The 23,092-nt window shown below is 36.4% G+C and overlaps 1 protein-coding gene across 1 annotated transcript in view; it reads right to left on the bottom strand.

Annotated features, from left to right (window-relative positions):
- The window catches only part of TBC1D16 (TBC1 domain family member 16), a 272,554-nt gene that overhangs the window by 150,054 nt on the left and 99,408 nt on the right, over positions 1-23,092 (bottom strand). Inside the window, exon 5 of the mRNA XM_090382977.1 lies at positions 8,501-9,247. Coding sequence (XP_090239103.1) covers positions 8,501-9,247 — 747 coding nt within the window. The remainder of the gene's footprint in view (positions 1-8,500; positions 9,248-23,092) is intronic.

Genomic DNA, 23,092 nt, shown 5'->3' with positions numbered 1-23,092 from the left:
TCAATTCACAAAGAGAATCAAAAGGGTGAAGTAAGTAATTACAGACCCATAGGCTTGACTTCTGTTCTAGGGAAAATTATGGATTCATTGGCAAAAGTAAATAATGTAGAACTATCTCTACAAGAATGCAGTCATAGTGCAGTCACAAAATTGACTTGTTAAGGGACAATCCTGATTGGATATTATGATGCAGTAACAAAGAAACTGGATGCAAAAAAGAGTTCTTACACCATATACTATTTAGATTTTTCATTAAAGTTTTTGATACTGTTCTACATAAGACTGATGTACAAATTGGCACAGGGTGGCAATAGAGGTAAGTTACTGCTATGGATAAGGGGATGGTTGAATGGCAGAATGGTAATCAATGAGCACTGCTCTTCTTCTTAGACTAACTTGATTAGTAGTTCTCCCAGGGTTCAGTGCTGGGCCCATTCTTGTTTTCTATATTTATTGATGATGGCATATCAGACTTAATGTATAAGTCTGCAGATGATAAGAAGGTTTGCATGACAGTAGTGATGATAGTAATGGGTGCACTATTGCAATGATACCTAGAAAATTGGGCATATTGGCTGAGAAGTGGCAATTGAAGTTTAATATTGATAAATGCAAGGTACTACATATGGATAGTAGTAATCCTAGAATAATATAATTTGGTCTTTTTTCATTCTCCAGTATCCTCAGTGTGACGTGTGATACCACTGAGGATTGTTAAAGAATGAAAAAGACCTGGGGATAATTGAGTCAGATAGGACTCACAATTATCCCCATAGTGACTCAGTTCCCTGAGCAATGCAGACAGGCTCCTAGGGCAGCTCATGGGCCTCATTTTAGGAAGGATGTAGATCTGCTGAAAGTGGTGCAGGAGTAACAAGATTAGTGGGAGAAACAAGAGGGTGCTCTTACTAGGAAAGGTTTCAGTTCTGCAAACTGCAGCACCTGGAGACTAGGCACCCAAGAGTTGACTTAGGTGTTTAAAGCTTTAAATGGATTGAGCAAGTTTAATGTTGATGGAATCCTTTCTCTTGTTCAGACTACAAACCTGAGGGACAAAAATTCAAATCGAGGAAGGATGGTTGCCGGTTGGATATACAGAAATTTATCTTCAGCCAAGGGGTAGTTGATTGTTGGAAAAACTTGTCTGGTGTTGTGGAAATGAGTAGTCTGAATAAATTCAAAGAACTAAACAAACTGTTAGAGAAGATGAAAGCGTTTTTTTGTTGCCACTACTAAGCCAAATCTTTTTTTTTTTTTTTAGGAGCATTAGCAACTACGGCCATATTGCTCCGAGGATATGCGGTGGTCATTCCCTTATACCTTTCCGCATCCTCTGTATTTGGTGGATCATGGGCTCGAACCCCGGCCTAATCAAGAAGCGCATGCTACTCACTACTGCTCCTGCCAATCTGGCTACGTAGGCACCCTAAGACTAATCACATAGGTTCCCTCAAACCTGAAACAGTGAAATTATAATTAATCCAGCTGGATTTGCAAACGTTACATTTTGTATTCATTTTTACATCTGAAAGCATATTTGAACTGTGGAGGGGGCACAAAAGCCATATTGTTCTAAGATTAGTGATATGATTTCTGAGAAGTGTCAAACAGACACAGTACTCTGGTAAGGTAATGGGAGAGGATGATATAAAAATCAGCCCATGAACAGTCGATTAAGGTTATTTGGGACACATCGGGACAGTGCATTTTGGCCAAATTAAGCGGCTGCCCCAATTATCCGAAGTCTCACGTAAAAAAGTTAAAAATACAATGGACCCCCACTTTACAATTGGTTCACTGTACAATCAAATCACGTTAGGATGGAGTCACTATAATAAAGTGTCGTTCACTGTACAATGTGTAGTAAGCGCCGGTCATTGTGATCACATTTGTGAATTGAATTTTAATTCTATTAAACAGCGATTCTAATTAGCAAAAATAGGAGGAATATTATCCACAAGCTATAAAAGTAAAGAAATATTTTTACCCTTTATTACCTTACCAATTAAAAAAATTAAACAATACATGAAATTCAGAAGAATTTCAGAAGAATATACGTGATAATCAGAATAATTAATACGTACTGTAATATGCGCACACTAACTAGTTAACATTTCTGTTCACTGATATTTGTGGATGAGAGTTAAAATTTAAAACAGTAAAAAGATAAGCAATCAATAACAAAGAACATGGCACACACAAATTGCAAGTAACACGATACATGCAAGTGAGAACGGAGTAGAAGTGTAAACACATCTGATCAACTGACGATGTTATCAACAGTAAATTTTAAGTGGGAAGCATTCAAGGAATTAATCGTGGATGGTACTATAAGTTTCATACCTATTAAGAAATATTGTTCAAGGTTTAGTCCTAAATGGTTATCTAATGAACTAATGAGACTCGAAACAGAGAAGAAAAATGCATGGGATGCATATAAATTATCAAGCGACTCAGAAGCCCATGGCAGATATAAGCTAATCTGTAATCAGGTCACAAAGGAGATTAGGCAAGGGAAGGCAGATTATGAGAAATCTTTGGCAAAGGATGCTAAGAAAAACAATAAGGATTTCTTTACTTATATAAACTCTAAAAGGAAGGGGATGAATCTGATTGGTCCACTTGACATCGATGGTTAGACTGTTGATGATCCTGCTCAAATAGCAAACAAACTGAATGAGTATTTTGCATCTACATTCACACGAGGAACTATTAAGGTTTGAAAATGGCAGAAGGTTATCAAATTGTAGCAGGATACTTAAAAATGATTTTGTAATAACTGAGAGCAAAGTGGAGGAAAAATTGTTGAAGTTAAACATAAGAAAAGCACCTGGGGTGGATGGGATCTATCCAGTTATATTAAAGGAGGCGGCAAAGCAACTAAGCAAACCCTTAGCCATAATTATGAGAGCATCCTTGGACTCAGGGGAGGTTCCCACGGACTGGAGATGTGCAAATGTATCCCTAATTCACAAAGGGGGATCGAAGGGTGACACGAGTAATTACAGACCAGTTGGTTTAACTTCTGTTCCGGATAAAATAATGGAGTTACTGGTTAAAGATGCATTGCAGGATCATCTAGACAAGACTGCAGCAATAATTTAGACACAGCATGGGTTTGTTAAGGGAAAGTAGTGTCTGACAAATTTGATAGGATATTATGATGTGGTTACAAAGGAACCGGATGCAAAAAATAATTTTGATATCATATATTTGGATTTCAAGAAAGCTTTTGACACTGTTGCGCATGGAAGACTATTGTACAAACTGGAGCAGAATGGTATTAAGGGTAAGTTGCTACAATGGCTGCCAGGGCAGGTCATGGGGTTTTGTCAATGATATATAGGAATTTTGCTAGCAGGGAAAAGGAGGTGATTGTCCCTCTATATAAGGCAATGGTCAGGCCACGCCTTGAGTACTGCGTACAGGTCTGAAGGCCTCATTTTAGGAAGGATGTCGATTTGCTTGAGCGTGTACAGAGAAGGGCAACAAGATTGGTGAGGGGAATGAAGGGATCCTCTTACCAAGAGAGGCTTAAGTTCTCCAAATTGCAGGTGGCTGGAGACTAGGCACCTGAGCGGTGATCTGATTGAGGTTTATAAGGCCTTGAATGGGTTGAGCACTGAATTCTGATGGTATCCTTCCACTTGTTCAGATTACAAACCTAAGGGGGCATAAATTCAAATTAAGAAAGGACAGATGTAGAATAGATGTGCAGAAATTTGCCTTTAGCCAGCAGGTGGTTAATTGCTGGATCGAACTTCCATCTGTTGTTGTGGAAGTTGATAGGTTGAATAAATTTAAGGAGGAACTGGACAGGCATTTGGAGGGAATGGTGTGATTTTTTTTTTTTTTTTTTTTGGCTGATGCTGCATAAGCTCATACACTTGCTTTCTTGCATCACATGCCACTACTACTACATTTCACCATAATAATCCATAGAATTCCAGCTTTCGGTATTATCGCAAATTCAATAAGATCGAGTTTACTATCTGTTTATGATAGATTGCACTAACAGAAAAGTCCAATAAACAGGTGACTGCTAATTGTTTTTATTGTTTTATAGTTGTGACCTCCAGAAATGCAACTGAACCACGTGATACGTTCAGAGACAATCGTAGGGCAATCTCCAGTGCTGTGATCTCCTGCCCCGATTAAATGGCATGTTGTCCCAATTAAGCAAAGTAAACCCTGGCTATTTTCTTGATTGGGTTCTGTTTTTTAAGATTTGCCCCAAATAAACGGCTGCCCCGATTAACCGATGACCCAAATAACTGGAATCCACTGTATAAACATAATATATTGATCCCATGATACCAAAATTATTTTTCAAAAATTAAAATCAGATCTCAATGCTTTGGATGTGATGATATTCTTTTACACTTAAAAGTGTCAGAGATGGTCTGTACACATTTGCACAGATATAATACACTGATGCAAGATAGTAAAGACACCAGAGTTAAGTTTTCAAAAACTAAAAACTCAATACTTTGGATGTAATGATATTCTTTTATATATACAGGGTGATTCACTACCAGTGCGACAAACTTGCAGGAGGTATAGGGGGCACAAAGATGAATCGGAATCACATAGCATTGCAGGGTACGAAATGCCTTCGTCATGCGGTAGAGGACGTTGAACAGGAGGTCGCATGAACAGCAATCCCGCTGGAAGTCAGAATTTGCGAACCAGTTCCCGAGGCAGAAGGATGGACGAGTATTCAAACATTGAACTGGCCGACATGCACCTCATGTACGGAGCTGCAGACTGTAATGGGCGCTGCGCTCTGTGCTTGTACCAGGAACGTTTCCTGCACAGAAGGTTACGTGAGACTGGTTGTTTCACGAGAGGTACCATGAATCGAGAGCGAACGACGAGGATGCCAAACAATGAGGAGAATGTCCTACATCTTGCAGAAGGCAATCCGAGTACAAGTACTCGAGCGATAGGCCAACGATTGGGTATTTCCCAATCCACTGTATGGAGGATACTTGTAACAAACCAAATGAGTTCATACCATCTGCAATGCGTCCAATCATTGGAGCCTGCAGATTATCCACTCCGGAGGACTTTTGATACTTGGTTTCATCAACAGAAACGGTTCGCAAATGCTGACTTTCAGCAGGATCGCTGGTCACGTGACCTCCCGTTCAACGTTCTCTACTGCATGACGAAGGCATTTCGAACCCTGCAATGCTATGTGATTCCGATTCGTCTTTGTGCCCCCTACACCTCCTGCAAGTTTGTCGCACTGGCAGTGAATCACCCTGTATATATATAAAAAAAAAATAATATTAGTAAATTAATAAGAGGAGTTTACCTCAATATAGTACGTGGAACACTTCCGTATGATACCCTCCAGAAATTAAACCGGAAAAAACGAAAAAATCGACAACTTACCGGTACATTAAAGTAAAATATAAATAATTAAATAATCAATTTAACACAATTCAAAATCAATTTAACACAATTCAAAATCAATTTAAAACAATTAAAATTCAAATTAACGCAATTAAAAGAATCAAACGAAAATATTCAAAACGATTTTCCTTCCTGAAGCTGACAATGCTTTTCGACCGACTGTCGTGATCACAGGAATGAAAATTACCGAATCAGGCTAAACCTGCAACTTAAATAGTGATTATATGTCTTCGCGCATGCACGTAAAGGTCCACGCATCGGAGATCAAATATGGCCGCCGAACATTAACAGAATTCTCGTGTAATTTAATTTCAACGGTTTCTGCAATTAATAGTCGCGTATAATTACGTTGAACGTTAAGTATTTTGGCCTCGTTAAATAAAAAGTATGTTTTTCGTTAATGGCATGAAAGGCTAATTCTGACGCTGCTGAACGAGAAGCACGAACTGAGGCTTCGTGTTGATTTACACGAATATTAAGAGAAAACCGCGTCGAACCCTGGTAAGACGAGTCGCAATCACCGCAAGAAATGTTGTATACCAGATCATTAATTTGTGTTGCGAACGTGGAAAGAACCGAGCGATTGTTCAGTATAGTGTGTAACTTCCGTATAGGCCTAGCTATAATTTTAAATTCGGTATCTTTAAAGAATCTGTTAAGCTGTTTGTGCCACTGTTCAACATATGGGACAGAAATAAAGTATTTTTTGATATTACTATTGTTGATTGGTGTAGTATTTTGTATCCTATCCTTAGCTTGTATCCTAATTCGATTTATTGTGTTAATGGGATAACCCCTGTTCAAGAATCTGCTAGTTAATATTTGTATTTCTGAGTCCAAAGCAGAATCCGTCGTTGAATATTTATAGGCATTTAGAAATTGATTAAAGATAATCGATCTTTTGTAGGTGAACGGGTGGTAGCTATTATAATGTAGAAGCATACCGGTGTTTGTGGGTTTTCGATAGATGCTAAATTGTATTTTGTTCGAGTCCCGGGTAAGCATGAAATTTAGAAAGTTTAATGACTTAGTATCCGTATCTTCCCTTTCCAATGTAAATTTGAGTCTAGAATGAATATTATTAAACGAATGTAAAATGTCTTGGATAGTACTACTATCGGTAATAACTAGAACATCGTCTAAATACCTCCCATAGTATGTGATACGGGGACGAAAAGGTGTCAAATGTGTCTGCTCAATCGTTGAGAGATAGATCTCTGACATTAAGCCACTCAGGCTCAAACCCATTGGTAATCCAAAAATTTGTTCGTTCCTTATTAAGGAAATTTTTCACTTAATTAAACTATTAGTTGAGGCTAACTACATCACCTTTCGAGACAAGGTGTACGAACAAATTTTTGGATTACCAATGGGTTTGAGCCTGAGTGGCTTAATGTCAGAGATCTATCTCTCAACGATTGAGCAGACACATTTGACACCTTTTCGTCCCCGTATCACATACTATGGGAGGTATTTAGACGATGTTCTAGTTATTACCGATAGTAGTACTATCCAAGACATTTTACATTCGTTTAATAATATTCATTCTAGACTCAAATTTACATTGGAAAGGGAAGATACGGATACTAAGTCATTAAACTTTCTAAATTTCACGCTTACCTGGGACTCGAACAAAATACAATTTAGCATCTATAGAAAACCCACAAACACCGGTATGCTTCTACATTATAATAGCTACCACCCGTTCACTTACAAAAGATCGATTATCTTTAATCAATTTCTAAATGCCTATAAATATTCAACGACGGATTCTGCTTTGGACTCAGAAATACAAATATTAACTAGCAGATTCTTGAACAGGGGTTATCCCATTAACACAATAAATCGAATTAGGATACAAGCTAAGGATAGGATACAAAATACTACACCAATCAACAATAGTAATATCAAAAAATACTTTATTTCTGTCCCATATGTTGAACAGTGGCACAAACAGCTTAACAGATTCTTTAAAGATACCGAATTTAAAATTATAGCTAGGCCTATACGGAAGTTACACACTATACTGAACAATCGCTCGGTTCTTTCCACGTTCGCAACACAAATTAATGATCTGGTATACAACGTTTCTTGCGGTGATTGCGACTCGTCTTACCAGGGTTCGATGCGGTTTTCTCTTAATATTCGTGTAAATCAACACGAAGCCTCAGTTCGTGCTTCTCGTTCAGCAGCGTCAGAATTAGCCTTTCATGCCATTAATGAAAAACATACTTTTTTATTTAACGAGGCCAAAATACTTAACGTTCAACGTAATTATACGCGACTATTAATTGCAGAAACCGTTGAAATTAAATTACACGAGAATTCTGTTAATGTTCGGCGGCCATATTTGATCTCCGATGCGTGGACCTTTACGTGCATGCGCGAAGACATATAATCACTATTTAAGTTGCAGGTTTAGCCTGATTCGGTAATTTTCATTCCTGTGATCACGACAGTCGGTCGAAAAGCATTGTCAGCTTCAGGAAGGAAAATCGTTTTGAATATTTTCGTTTGATTCTTTTAATTGCGTTAATTTGAATTTTAATTGTTTTAAATTGATTTTGAATTGTGTTAAATTGATTATTTAATTATTTATATTTTACTTTAATGTACCGGTAAGTTGTCGATTTTTTCGTTTTTTCCGGTTTAATTTCTGGAGGGTATCATACGGAAGTGTTCCACGTACTATATTGAGGTAAACTCCTCTTATTAATTTACTAATATTATTATCAACGTAGAACATATTGAGTATTACAGCTCTGATTCATACTATCTAAAAAAAAAAATAAATAATAAAAAAAAAATAGCAGTGAATGATGAAATATATTGTTTTAATGATTTAATGAATATTCTTATTCTAGCTACATGAGACACTGTGGATATCAAGTTTCCAGAAATATAGGACTATGATATAAAGTTCAAAAAGGCAGTTAGACAGTCGACATAATTATTAGGCATATCTGTTCACCATATGGCACACACATATTTTTCCATTTCTCTCTCTCTCTGAGAGAGAGAGAGAGAGAAAAAAAGAAAAAGAAAAATAAAACTCTAAAGATTTAAAATTAATAATTACTGAGGTCAACTGAAAATACTCCACGTGGATTCTCTCTTTTAAGTTGCTTGCCTGGACTGTGATTCTCTGGTTCAGGGAAAGTAAGGTTATGGGCATGTGCAAGAGATTCTGGGGTTCCTTCTACATACAGGTACCTGTTTTTTAAATGGCGTATGGAGAGAGTTGGAGAATCGGCTGGAGTCGATGGATATGATTCAGGATCCCTGTTTGAAGTAGTTGGTGTGGTAGAACTGCTGCCTGAATGAGCAGGTGAATGGGGACTAACACTAATGTCTGGAACAGGAATCAAAACAGGATTTCCTTCAGATGTTGTTTCCATATTCAAACTTTTTGCAAGATGCAGGTGAAGAGTAGTTTTCTTCTGCTGTTCCTTATCACAGAACTGGGGGTGAATATTATTTTTACTCTTCCTCACAATATGACCTTTATCAGTTATTTTCTCTTTATCTTCACCAAGTGCTTTCACCTTCTCTTGACTTTCCTGTTCTAAACTATTATCATACACTTTTTCACATAATTGTTCTAAATCACATTTCTTAGAGATCAAAATCTGATTGCATTCTGAACCTGTAACTTCATTTGACCCTTCAGAACTATCTTCATTTTCTTCAGATAAAACAAAATCTATATCACTAGTCCTATTCATCAGAATGTTGTTTTTATTTCTTGAACATCGCTGGAATTTTCTTTTTAAAATTTTTGCCTCATCAGAACTTACAGGTGAGAAGTCTAAGTTACTTTGCTCATCTGAAACAAAAAAGGAAAAGGGAAAATATAACTCGCTATTCCCACTGTCATTTGAAATATTTAAAACAATATTTCATAAGAATGAATTAATAAAAACATCAAAGGACAATCTTTTAACATTCACTTCCTTAAACACACCTTAACTCTAACTTAATGAAATTAGGGGGTGGGGGGGGAGACATTCATATTCTGCTAAACGAAAGCCGAGAAATTTTGAAAAAATACTATTCTAATGGATTCTGATCATAGTCAAATCACTATTTAAATCATGCATAAATGTTTAAAAACAACTGAATTGAGAAAATCTGCTATGTTCTAATGCCTGTAATCAACATCCATTATTAAGAGAATTACAGTTTAAATCACAAATCCTCTCAGTGGTCAAGATGTCCACATTAGTAGGAGGCAGGTGATGTCAAAAGAGATTGACCAACCCTGACTGGTCAATCAGAGACCCAGAAACCTATCCTACCGTGTAAAGGGCAGTTCTCTTGTAATTATGTATACTGATTTTAAACCCAGAGTCCATCCATTATAATAATTTTTACTTCAGTCCTGCCAGACAATCTCTACTTATCTTAATCAATATTAGAAATAAATACAGCCAATGCAGCAAATATTATTTGTATTTTGCATAATATGAATGTTACAGAGTGAATGGCTGTGCTAAAACTGATTCAGCACCCTGCAATGTAAAGGACAGTGGGGGGGAAATGATGATAACCCATTCCTCTTGGTACTAACATTTAGTAATAACTGTGGATATGTTTAAAGTAAATTTTAACATGAAGGTATGGACTTAAAAATGATATTTGAAATAATAAATGTCCATAAGTAACAAAGACAGTGAATTGAAGAACAAAAATATACTTATATGTTTTTGGTCTTCACTGTTGAAGACCAAAACCATATAAGTGATCGAAACATGGAAACAAGTTAAGAAAACACCTTGGCTACCATTCTCACAAACCTGTTTCCATGACATTGAAGACAAAAAAAAAATGTACTAGCATGTTCTAAGTTATATCAACAAATAAACTCAAATGTCCACATTTGAGTTTATTTGTTGATTTAACTTACCAACAAACTTATCAGCAACATCATAGTTTATTTATGAGTTCATACATATCTTAAATATGTGTCTCTTGTTAAAAATTTAACAAGAGACAGATATTTAAGAAAATGTAAGAAAAATTACATTACTACTATAGTTTAAAGCACTTGCTACACCAAAAAAAGTTTCATACTTATGATATTCATTCATTATTACCACAGAATTTCCCTATGTTTAATGACATTAAACCAACAGTACCAAGGTTTTTACAATATTCTAAATTTTCACTTTCCCCAACCATCACAGAAAGTATATAGGTATTAGTGTATTTTTTTGCTCACTGTCCTCCAATTCTGCCAGACAACCTCTACTTATCTTAATCAATATTAGTTATTTTTCTTTATTCAATACTGTGCAATCTAACCAAGACTAAAAGATAACTTAAAGAAATAGTTTTATCAATTTGAAAATCCTCACAACAAATTTTGATAAAGCAGAGTTAAACTAAAAAAAAAGTTTTTTTAATTAGATTGTACATAATTTTATCTTAAATTTGTTCAGTTCCACTTATACGGCTTCTTTCTCTCTCTCTCTCTCTCTCTCTCTCTTCCCCTCCCCTGACTTTATTTTTATTTTTTAGCTCTTTAGCTTGTGATATTAGCATTTTTAAAGTACTTTTACCTAGCCCCATGGTCAATTTTTAACATCTACATGACTCTCTTTTAAAACACTTTCCCATTCATATAGCTTTTATTTAAGGTCCTCAAGAGGGAATAAACCCATTTACTTTACAGAAATTGGTGCATGATGTTTGTTTAATTCAGATTGAAGGTTTTTTTTTTTTTTTTTTTTCGATTCAACATTGATCATCCACTTGTGTGTACATGCATGTGTAGAGGTGCACCCAAGGTGGGCTTAGACAGCTAGCCCCTCCTCCAGAACACTGTTTTATGTTATATAATTGTACTGCCTCATGATGATTATGCTTGTAAAAGCTAGTAATGTGGAATGTACAAGCCTCACAAACAACTTCTGGGTTCTCCATGTATGTTCAATATACCATCAACAGATTTCATTAATGACAGCAATATGTTAATATAGGGTGGCCACTGAAAAACTGAAGGGTTTGAAAAAGTCATAACTTGTTCATTTTTAATCTTTTTTATTTTCTTTTTTTACAGGTTATAGAGCATCCCTTGGAGATTAAAATGTGGCCACTGAAAGACTGACCACCCTTTCAGAATCTTCTGAAGCAATGTTCTGGCGATGCCTAGTTGAGCAGAGCGACGATGGGTAGAGGCAGACGGATCCTCAAGGACACTCTGCCGTACAGCTTCCACCGCTGCGTCAGTGCGCACAGGACCTCTTCCCGGAAGATCGCCGACTGATCCAGTTCTTTCAAACCAGGCAATTAGGTTCCGAATCATGTTATCGCTAGGAGGACTTTAAAATGTTGCCGGTATTTTCTCTGAGTTTCAATAATTGATCTTTCACTGGAATAGAAAAACCCAACAAGTTTTACTCATTGCTGGACATCATACATAGCCATTTTAATCTCCAAGGGATGCTCTATAACCTATAAAAAAAGAAAATAAAAAAGATTAAAAATGAAGAAGTTATGATTTTTTCAAACTCTTCAGTCTTGACTATTATAAACATGATAAATATAAATATTTATCATGTTTATAATAGTCAAGATATGTTTAATTTAATAAAATCTTTTTAATAATTTTCATTCCTTTTAATGACATGCAAAAAACATTGAAGGTGCCAAAAAAGCAAACATAAATACAAAGTGCAGCTTTTCAGGCTGCCTCCATAGCCAGGTGAACAGGAGCAGCAGTGCATAGCACATGCTTCTTGATTAGACCGGGGTTCGAGCCCGTGACCACCACCAAATACAGAGGATGCGGAAGGGTCAGGAAATGACCACCGCATATCCTGAAGCAATATGGCCATAGTTGCTAATGTTCCTAAAAACCAAATAACAACAGCAGCTTTTCATTGCTTTAAAAAGTACAAAAAAAAAAAATAAATAAATAAATAAATAAATAATAATAATAATAATAAATAAATAAAATAAAATAAAAAATTAATGCTATCTACCAAAAAACTAACAAAATACGAAAAATATCCCCCAAAAAGGGTGGAGTATTTTAAAAGTTTTCTTGCTCATTGGGAATAGAAATTGTGCTTAATAAACAATTCTTGATATTGTGCAACAAACTCTTGATATTGTGCTTTTGCCCCAAAAGGACAATATCAGGAGTTCATTTGTGGGTGTACTACACAGTTAAAGCTCTTTACAGAGACCTTTTTTTAACATTCCGTCATTACAATGACCTACGTGGTAGGTCCTGGCTGAGTTCTGATAAACTTAATTCTATTTTACTACCTTGCATTATAATTACCTTGAAAGATGAAAGACTTCTCTGTAACAACCCAAAAATTTCCATAACTATATTTTTTTTATTTATTTATGTTTTTATCAATATTCACATTTCAAAATAAAAGAATAATTTATTGAAGCTAATGTTTAGCTTGCAGCTGACTGATAAATCACTCATCGGCATATGAAATTAACTTTGAATAGAAGTTCATTTTAACAGTATGTATGGGTTTGGACATTTATCAATAAGGCTGCTGTGAAGTGGGTAGCTTTGCCAATTGCATACAAAATTAAGATTTTGCAACCTGTGGATAACAACATGTGTTCTAAGACTGGCATCAGTGAACAGTTGGACATTCTTAAGAGTACTGTTCACCATCCTGAAAGATCAAAAGAAGACTGAAATCTTAGAGAAATTAGCAGCACTGGGTAGGATTGGTGCATGAAAGGCAAATATCTGGATCTTGAAAAGACTAATGATGATGTATACACAAAAAAAAAAAAAACATTCCTGTAAACAGAAATACTAAAGATTAAGTCCTCCAATGGATAGTTCCAATGAAAGTGCAGCTGTTAACACTGAAGCTACAAAGGAATTGAGGGAGAGTTGTTTAAAAAATGTTTTGCTGAATAAGACCAGAACAACTTCAATGCTGATGAAACTGGATTTTTTTTTTTTTTAATTGATACTGGATAAAAAAAAAAAGCTTATATTTAATGGTGAGAAATATAATGCCAAAAAAAAAAAAAAAAAACACACACACACACACACACACCAACAATGGATTACCATTCTTCTAGCTGGAATAGAGAAACTTCCTCTTTTAATCACGGGTAAAACCCAGAATTCCTGATGCTTTAAAGCTTCAAAAACATTGCAGAATGACTTGAGCAAACCAAGGGCTTGGATATCATCGAAAATCTATGGGACCTAAGAAGAATGGATCACAGATTTGCACTAGAAGATAAGTAGAAAGAATATAAAAATTTTGCTCTTTGTGGATAACTGCACTTCCTACTGCCATGTGAATAGCCTATGTGCAATAATTGTTCAGTTACTACTACTACCCAACATGGTATCAGCACTTGATGAAGGTGTAATCTAGTATTTTAAGAAAAACTATCAAAGAATGCTATTAATTAATTAATAGCTTCAAAAACAAAACCTTGCTTGTCTCAAAAGCAAAACACAATACGAAATCAACGTGCTACAAGCAATGTATTTACCGTATTTCCCCATGTATAAGACACCTTTTTTCGAAAAAATTGGGGTCTAAAAACTGGGTGCGTCTAATACAGTTGTTGTAGATTTTTTTTACTTGCATTTCCCACTTTTTCGCGCTTTTTGTCTTTGCGCTCATTGTTTCGCACTTGTTACCAGTATATTAGGTTACGTTTTTGCCACGTTCTGCCCAGAAATGGCTCAGAAAAGATTTTCGTACAGTGCTGAATTCAAGTTAAAAGTGATCCAGTTTGCAAAAGTGAATGGAAATCGTGCTGATGGACGTAAGTTTGGTCCTCCTCCAACTGAGAAAACAATCCGAGACTGGCTACGGGAAGAAGAAACCCTACTGAAAACGCCACGGCAGAAGAGGCCATTAGAGGCAAGTCAGCAAAATGGCCTGATTTAGAGAGGGAATTGAAGATATGGATTGAGGAGCAAAGGGCAATTGGAATTCCTGTGTCCACAAAGATGGTTCAGCATAAGGCAAGAAGAACTGCTGATGAAAAAGAAGTTACTGATTTCAAAGGAGGACACAATTGGTGCTTCAGGTTCATGAAACGGAATGGACTAAGCATGCGTACACGCACCAGACTTGCCCAAAAGATGCCCGAAAGCTATGAGCAGAAGGTCCTTGAATTTCATCGTTTTGTCATTCAATGTCGGAAGACACATCAGTTTGAGTTGGGACAGATTGCAAATATGGACGAAGTCCCCCCCTTCAATTTGATGTCCTAAGTAACAGAACTGTTGATAAGGGGGGGGAAACTGTAACTGTGAAGACAAGTGGACACGAAAAGAGCCATTATACAGTTGTTCTAGCTTGTTGTGCCGACGGAACCAAGCTGCCTCCTATGCTGATTTTCAAACACAAAACAATGCCAAAAGAAGATTCCTCGAGGAGTGATTGTCCATGTTCATGACAAGGGTTGGATCAGGATTGGATGAAGATCTGGTTTGAGAAAGTTTGGAGCAGGAGATCAGGTGGGCTCTTACGCAAACCTGCCCTATTGGTGCTTGATCAGTTCAGGGCACACATAACAAAAAATACAAAGAAGATTGCTGCAGAGCAAAAAACAAAACTTGCCGTCATACCTGGAGGCTTGACATCCCAGCTCCAACCACTTGATGTCAGCATTAACAAACCATTCAAAGCTGCCATGAGAGACGAATGGAACCAATGGATGAAGTCTTCTGGGGACAATTTGACACCAGCAGGAAGAGTGAAGAAACCAACTATAGGCGAAGTTTGTACCTGGGTGAAAAGATCCTGAGATAATATCAAGATTGAGATTGTTATCAAATCATTTAAGAAGTGTGACATTTCAAATGCCATAGATGGAACTGAGGACGAAGCAATATATGAAGACAGTGATTTGTCATCAGATACAGATGAGGACAAGCTAATGGATGGGAGTTTTGACAGTGATGAGTTGTATGAATTTTATGATGAATAAAACTTGAGTTCAATAACTTTATGTAATACGTTTTTTTTCAAATTTCGGGCTCCAAAATTAAGGTGCGTCTTATACATGGGAGCGTTTTATACATGGGGAAATACAGTATGTGTTTCAGCATGGGATGAGGTCAACTACTACAACTACCATTGTAGGCACCGACTCCAGTGAATCATGGTTAGCATGGGCACTCGGAGTGGCCTGTAGCTATGCAGCCCCATTTTCAGCAGGGTTCGATGTACTGTGTTGTGACACATTACTCCTGTCATCAGCATTTCAATTACTGGCTAGTTGCACCACGGTCGCCCTACTGTTGCCACATACCATCCGGGAGAGCCTTCACTGACCTTGAGCCATGGTTGTCCAACATCTCGCCGGCGGTTCGTGTGTTTTCCCTCCTCAGACCACTTTCAGTAGATACTAACCACGGCTGACTGTCAGCACCCCACCAGCCGTGCCGAATATGTTCTGATCCAGTCGTCTGGTCATTACAATTTGGCCTTTGTCAAACTCGCTTAAGTCTGCTGCCTTTCCCATCTGAAGAACATGAGTAACACTGATTAACAGAGCTCAGTATCAGGTGTTTTTTATACCATGTCCCAATCCATGCGTAGTTCACCTGCAGTTGCTTCGATTTGCATAACAACCAGCTGGTCATAATGTTTTAGCTCATCGGTATATATTATCTACAAATTAATCTTACTACGCCATAGAATCACTATTGCAACCATGCAATTTTCATTTTCTTCTTTAAACCTATAATACATATTTTGAATTAGATTATACTACATTGTATTAGAATTTATATCAAACTTTTCTTTGTTCTTTGGCTAATTTTATGAGCTATCAATATAATGTCCTTTCAATATAACGACTGTTTTTCTCTTTCTCTTAGGAGGTCACTATAAAGAACTTTGAGTGAATATACATACAATGGGGTGTTTCAAAATTGCATGGAACACTAAAAATAAGAGGAAAGTTCCTGTAAACATTTATTTTCAAGATATTATAAACATGAATCATAAATTAAAAATCCATGTAAATCAGCAAAACTTTTTTGTTCAAATTTATATCATGAAAACATGACTGTATAAAAGAGACTTTAAACAGTGCAAAAATACTTCAGAATTGACATGTTTTACTACATGAATCATACCAATTACTTATTAGCCAATGTTGCAGAGACATAACAGCAGTATCAACTTGTCTGTTACTTAAGTTTCATATTCCACAATAACTTCCTTGTTGTTTACAGTATGCACTACAGATGTTTACTTTTCAAGAATTAACACATTTTAATTAAAGGTGAGTTCGTAATAATTTATTATCAGTTATTATTAGTCATATGGTGCAAGGAAGCCTGAGGCTTATGCTGCACCAGCCAACAGAAAAAAAATTCTGAATTACCCAGAGAGAGAAAGAGAGAGAAGTAGAAGGGAATATGCCAAATTTGACCTCTTCAGAAATGTTTAATAAAAGGTTTGTTTATAACAAACTATTCTTTTTTTTTTTATCCAGCTCTGAATAGCACTGCTATTCTGAGCTGGCTGTAATTCAAATTTATTTATTTTATTTTATTTATTTTTTTTGCCTTGTTAAATATTCTCCAGCACACTCAGCATTACTATGAAGAATTATTAAAATAGCAAGAATGACTTAAGATAAATTTGTTATATTTTATGTTTCCTTCTACATGTCAGTTGCCCAACCAAGGATCACATTAATATAATTTCTTTCTTTGTTCACAAGTATCTGGTAGATTTTTAAACTGAAATGGAGAGAACTGATGTTGTAGAACATCTATTTCTTTATCTTTAATGACACCAAGAAGTACTGGAAAACTGTCCACAAAAAAATTCCAAATTTGAATATGATTTACTACCAACCTAATATTGCATCTAAAATTCCTTGGCATTCATAAGAACAACACTTTTCAATAGGAAGGAATTTTAGATGCAATATTAGGTTGGTAGTAAATCATATTCAAATTTGGAATTTTTTTGTGGACAGTTTTCCAGTACTTCTTGGTGTACTTCCAGTACTTCTTGGGGGGGGGGGAGAGAATTTATTTTCTTAATAATAAAGTTTCAGCAATAAACTTTTGTTATTGAAATCTCAGTGATTTATAACAAACAGTGAATAGTGAAAATATTCTTATTAATAATAAAACTAGTATTCTGTCATTTATGGTTAATAGTACAACTGAGGCAAATCTATAAATTCTAGGTTCCATCCACAAAATTCATGGATCTTCCCCTCTGTGCTCTTTGATATATGACTTTCATGTATGTATGCATTTATACATGGCGATTCACAAATATATGGCATAACTTCAGGAGATGATTTTTGTGGCGAATTAAAAAGTGCATATAAATCTGGGTCCGATTCCAAACAATTATAGAGCTGCGGTTGTTTGGATCTCAGAAAAAAAATCAAAGCAATTATGAGCAATATAAAATAAAACCAATAGACACAATGAAGTGTTGATTTATTTATTTTTAGTTAGAAAATTACAGTCTGTGTTTACAAATCCATTGTGTATGTACAGTATTTATAAACACAGTCTGTGTTTACAAATACATACACAATGGTAAGAAAGTGCCATCTTTGACGTCAATGCATTCTGCTGCTCATTTGTGCATTGTGTGCACTGCTCACCTAAGCTCATCAATGCCTGTCTTTCATGCAGGCTGCAACACTCAATATGTGATTGAGTAATCCACCTCATGCTTGCACTTGTGTGGTATACAAGATCTTTCATTCATTCTCACAGGCAAAAATCTAAAGCATATAGGTCTAGTGACCTAGGTGGCCAGCCAATTTTGTGAACTGCTGCAACAAATCCACTACACAGAACAACTGGGAGGAGTTCCACTGTGTTGGAATTGCATTCAACATTGTGTGGCCAAAAGTACATATCACATTTACAGCAATTCGTTCGGAAGAAATTGTAAATAGACCCTGTCCAGTAAGACAGCCCTCGAAAATAAATGGACCAATCAAATGATCATAGAGAATTCCACACCTCACTGAATCAGTGTTGAAAATTACTCTCCCAGGTGGGATGGGGATTCATTTCCAACCAAATATGGGAATTGTGGGTTGATGACACCATGTCGGGTGAACTGATCTTCATCACAGAATAAGATGTAATGATGCAAACTGCGATTGTCATTAAACCAATTACAAAATTCCTTGCTGTTGGGCAAGATCCCCAGATTCAAAGTGCTGAACACGGTGCATGCAGTATGGATACATTCCTTCATTCTTACATTACTTCTCTCCATATTCTTAACTGGAAAATACTGAGACATGCAAATATCCTTCACATACTAGTACAAGGACCACACTGTACCTACTCAACAAATATTCTCTTGCCAAGCCACCTATTGTCAAAATGCACACTCACACAGGATGTGAACACTGGGACGTGAAATGGTACCTTGCAATGTTCGGAAAAAGTAGCTGACTTATCAATTCTGAAAAAAAACATCACAGTATTCAAAAACAACAGCATCTGCATTTCCATCACAAAATTCATAAACACAGACATATCATATATTGACTTATTCAGTACTTCAATCAGTGTGAAAAAAAAAGTAACAATGGAACAAAAAGGAACAACGCTGCTTTGCACGTGTTTTGTCAGGCTACATTTAACAAGGTTGAATGTGTAATTTGCAATGGTGAACTGCTGAGAATCTATGAACACTACATAACTCTAATTACTCACAACTGGCACCACTTTCATGTGAACATTTTAACTCAAAATTGCCTCAGGTATTACTCCTAAAGTTATGCTATATTTTCATAAATCAACCTGTGTGTGTGTGTGTGTGTTATTTGGTTTTTAGGAGCATTAGCAACTAAGGCCATATTGCTCCGGGGATATTCGGTGGTCATTCCCTGACCTTTCCGCATCCTCCATATTTGGTGGTCATGGGCTCGAACCCTGGTTTAATCAAGAAGCATGTGCTACGCACTGCTGCTCCTACCCACCTGGGTACGGAGCCGACCGTGTGTGTTCGTTCAATATACATATTATCATTGCATGGGATCTGTAGAGTACATACATGCAGAGTATATGTATACTGTATATGTATATATGTATAGTGGCAGCCATGTAAATTGCATCACTGTAAATTTTCTCCAAAAACAACCATTATTACAACTGAAACAATTGCCCCTGTAGCCTAAAATTTGTTATACACCGATGTAAAATGATTATGCAATTTTATTGATAAGAAAATAAATTAAAATAAAAGTCATTTAAACACATTTATTTACAAATAATCTGAAAAATACACTGCAGGCCATATGAATGGCTTTTCATTGTGACCAATGTTTGAAATTAAAATTATGTAATAAGATAGAAAAAATATACCAGCAGCACACAAATACACTCGTTGTAATACCATTAGGTCTTCTACAAGGTGGGTCTCAGTAAAGAAAAAGGCGATAGTCAGAACTGATGCATGGCTACACAAAATTTATTTATGGCTGTCAGATTTACACAAATTCTGATTACTGATACACCAAAAACCATGTCTATGTCTTGAATATAACATCTAGCAAATGACCTCCATCAGCGTCGAAGCATTTCTGCAAGCACTCCTGAAAGCCCCTCATGATGTCCTGAATCATTTCCTGGAGAATGGCCTCAATCTCTTCTCGGATTGCCATCTTCAAATCCCCAATACTGTGTACCCACCGGGAGAAAACTTTGTCTTTGAGATATCCCCAAAGAAAAAAGTCTGGGGGGGTGTCAGGTCTGGAGACCTAGCCGGCCATGGGACATCCCGAAATTGTGAGAAGATCAGTCGATCGTGGTACGGGCTGTAGCCCCATCTTGCTGGAACCATGTCGTGTGGAGAATACCTTTTCTCCATACTTCTGGAACAAAAAAGTTCTCAATCATGTTCCCATACCGTTCGGCATTCACAGTCACTGTGTGTTCTTCATCGTCTTCAAAAAAATACAGCCCCACAATGCCTGTGGAAACTCCGATAGCACACCACACGACCTTTGGGCTACTGTGAGGTTTTTCATGAAGACGGTGCGAGTTGCTGTCTACCCAGTAACAGAAGTTTTGCTTATTCACAAACCTGTTAAGATGAAAGTATCAGACATAACCAGAGAAGTGAAAATTAACTCATCCTGCTCCAATAACTCAAGGAATTTTGTGCAGAAGTTTTGCTTTCTCACTTTATCTGTCAGCCGTAGCACTTGAGTAACTTGCAATTTGTACGGTTGGAACTTTAAATCAAATTTCATAATCCGATGCAGGGAACTGTGACACACGTGCAGTGTCCTTGCATGGCGACGAACCAATCGCTGGGGACTTTGCTGCAGAGCCTCACGGACTCATTAGACATTGTCAGGCATATGCACTGTCTTTTGGGGCCCCCCTCATGCTTCTTATCGGTGACTGAACAAGTTTGTTGCCACTGTTTCGCTCACCTTGATATCGTTCGTCCGTCAGGAACACGGAATTGGTAGTAGTTTCCACAGTGCAACTCACACTGCACGGCTATAACACTCCTCTCATGCACACAGGCCTCCACAGTCTGAATATGCACCTGCATCGGCCAATGACTCATGGCGAACTAAGTGGCATACTTTTGTGTTCTGGCTGGGCAAGACAGGTGGTACCACCACACTTTCGTATCTTGCCACTTGTTATTGTAGTATTTACCGAGACCCACCGTGTATAACATTAATAACTTTTTTGGTCCACCATGAACTTTAATTACTGTTATATATCTGTTTGACATGGAGAGTATCATTCTTGATATAATTGCTGCTTAGTTCATGGTACCAGACACAAATAATGGTTTCTTGCAGTTTTATCTTGCTTGATGGCTTTTCAGCAGCAAGTTTCTGTTCTATTCAGTTTTTAATCAAGTTCAATTCGGGATTATTTCCTGGGCATGATAAGGATTGGATATTGCAGTGTAGTTTTGCATGAACCTCAATATTAAAAAAAAAAAAAAAAAAAAATCAGTGCTTGAAACAAGTTAAAATTATCATACTAGGAATTGCATTAAATGATTATGTAATGTACTAAGCCTACACTCAGTGCTGCAAGGCACAGAGTCATGTTGAAAAACAATTTCTGTTCCCTGAAAGTCCAATAACAAGCAGAAGAGTCTCCTTTAAAAAGTTGCGTGCAATAGTCAACCATTAACAGTACCATTTATCAAAATATATTTTGTCCACTCCTTTGCTCATTATGCATCCACAAACCATCTGGGACAATGTAAACTTTTCTGCTGATTGAATACTGTCAAAGTGATAAGCTTAATTAGATCTATGCCATATGCAGCATTTACCATCCAATCTGTGGTGGTTAAATTTTGATTTAACAGAGAATATTACAGATTCTCATTTGTTCAATTGTCCAATTAGCATGTTCTTGAGCCCATTCCAAGTCTTTGTTGAACAGTTCTATCACTAGCATTTATCCTAGTATGTTCCTTACACGTAGATTTTAGGTCTGTGGAACTTGCACAATGATCATGGAGGCATAGGTGCTTCAAAACTCTGCCCTGTGATGCAGTACTTTTCCATTTTATTCTTGTTCCAGATTTTCTTTTGACATCTCCAGTCTCACATTTCTTTTCAGGTAACCTGGACAGAGTAGACTGATTATATCCAACTTTTGCAGTTCCATGTCAACTAGAAAAGCCCTGCCTATCAAGAGCAATAATTATGCTTTTCTTCCTTAAAGTTAAGCGAGTGTATGCCATACTACTTTTGAATAGGAGATTAAGAAAGAGAGCAGCACCTGGATGTTTTAATAAGATGATGCAATACCACTCTAATATTACAGAATTATGCAATATCGCACTACTTTCACAGGATGATGTAACAGTGTCTTGAAATGACATAATTTTACCTGTTGAGGGAGTTATTAGGGAAATATGAAAATTTTAAGATGATGATGCAATTGTGTGTGTGTGTATTTTTGAAGCTACTTTTAAACTGCGGTGTCTTGTTTCTGTTTCAAAGAAGTTGGACAGTTTTTGTAATAAATGTCAACAGAAAATAGTTTTGATATTGAAGAAAATCATTGTTATCAGATTTTGGCTTCCAAAGTTCAACTTATGCATAAGCAGACAGGACTTATTATTGCACCAAAAAAAGAGAAGTAAAGATGAGTTCTTTAAAAGGTTTAATTTTTAAGAAAATTTTAAATTCTTAATTAAAATTGAAAAGTCAAAATAAAAACAACTTAATATTTAAAAGCATTTATGTACAAAGTTTCCATCTTTACAAATTTTCAGAATTCCATGAAAAAAAAAAAAAAAAAAAAACTAGTATTACTAGTTTTTTGCACTCTGCAGATCCAGAGTGGAGTCCATTGCTAATGTGACCTCATTTCTCTACACCCATGAAAGTTCCATGAATCATTCTTTAAAGGATCAACAATCATACCACACTTGACAGTTGTAGGTTCATCTGATAACAGTCACTCTTTTTCCTTGAGGATGAGGTTACAAAGTATATGCACATTTTCATTCAGGTGCAATTTTATATCTGGGATTGAGGGGAGGGTGAATATATCACTCCGACATAAAAATTTGCACATTTTCCCAAGTTCATTTGGGAGTAAAATATCTAATTTTGAAATCTTTGTTGTTATGTAACAACAAGTATTTTTGTTGACTAGTTACAAAACTCAATATCTGTCAGGGTTTATACATTTCTTCTTGTAGCATAT

The sequence above is a fragment of the Mastigoproctus giganteus genome, chromosome 10, assembly GCF_048544385.1.
Source record: "Mastigoproctus giganteus isolate SK-2022 chromosome 10, ASM4854438v1, whole genome shotgun sequence".
NCBI classification, from domain to species: Eukaryota; Metazoa; Arthropoda; class Arachnida; order Uropygi; family Thelyphonidae; genus Mastigoproctus; species Mastigoproctus giganteus.
The sequence above is the reverse complement of the archived record's forward strand: the minus strand, read 5'-3'. Positions and strand labels throughout refer to the sequence as shown.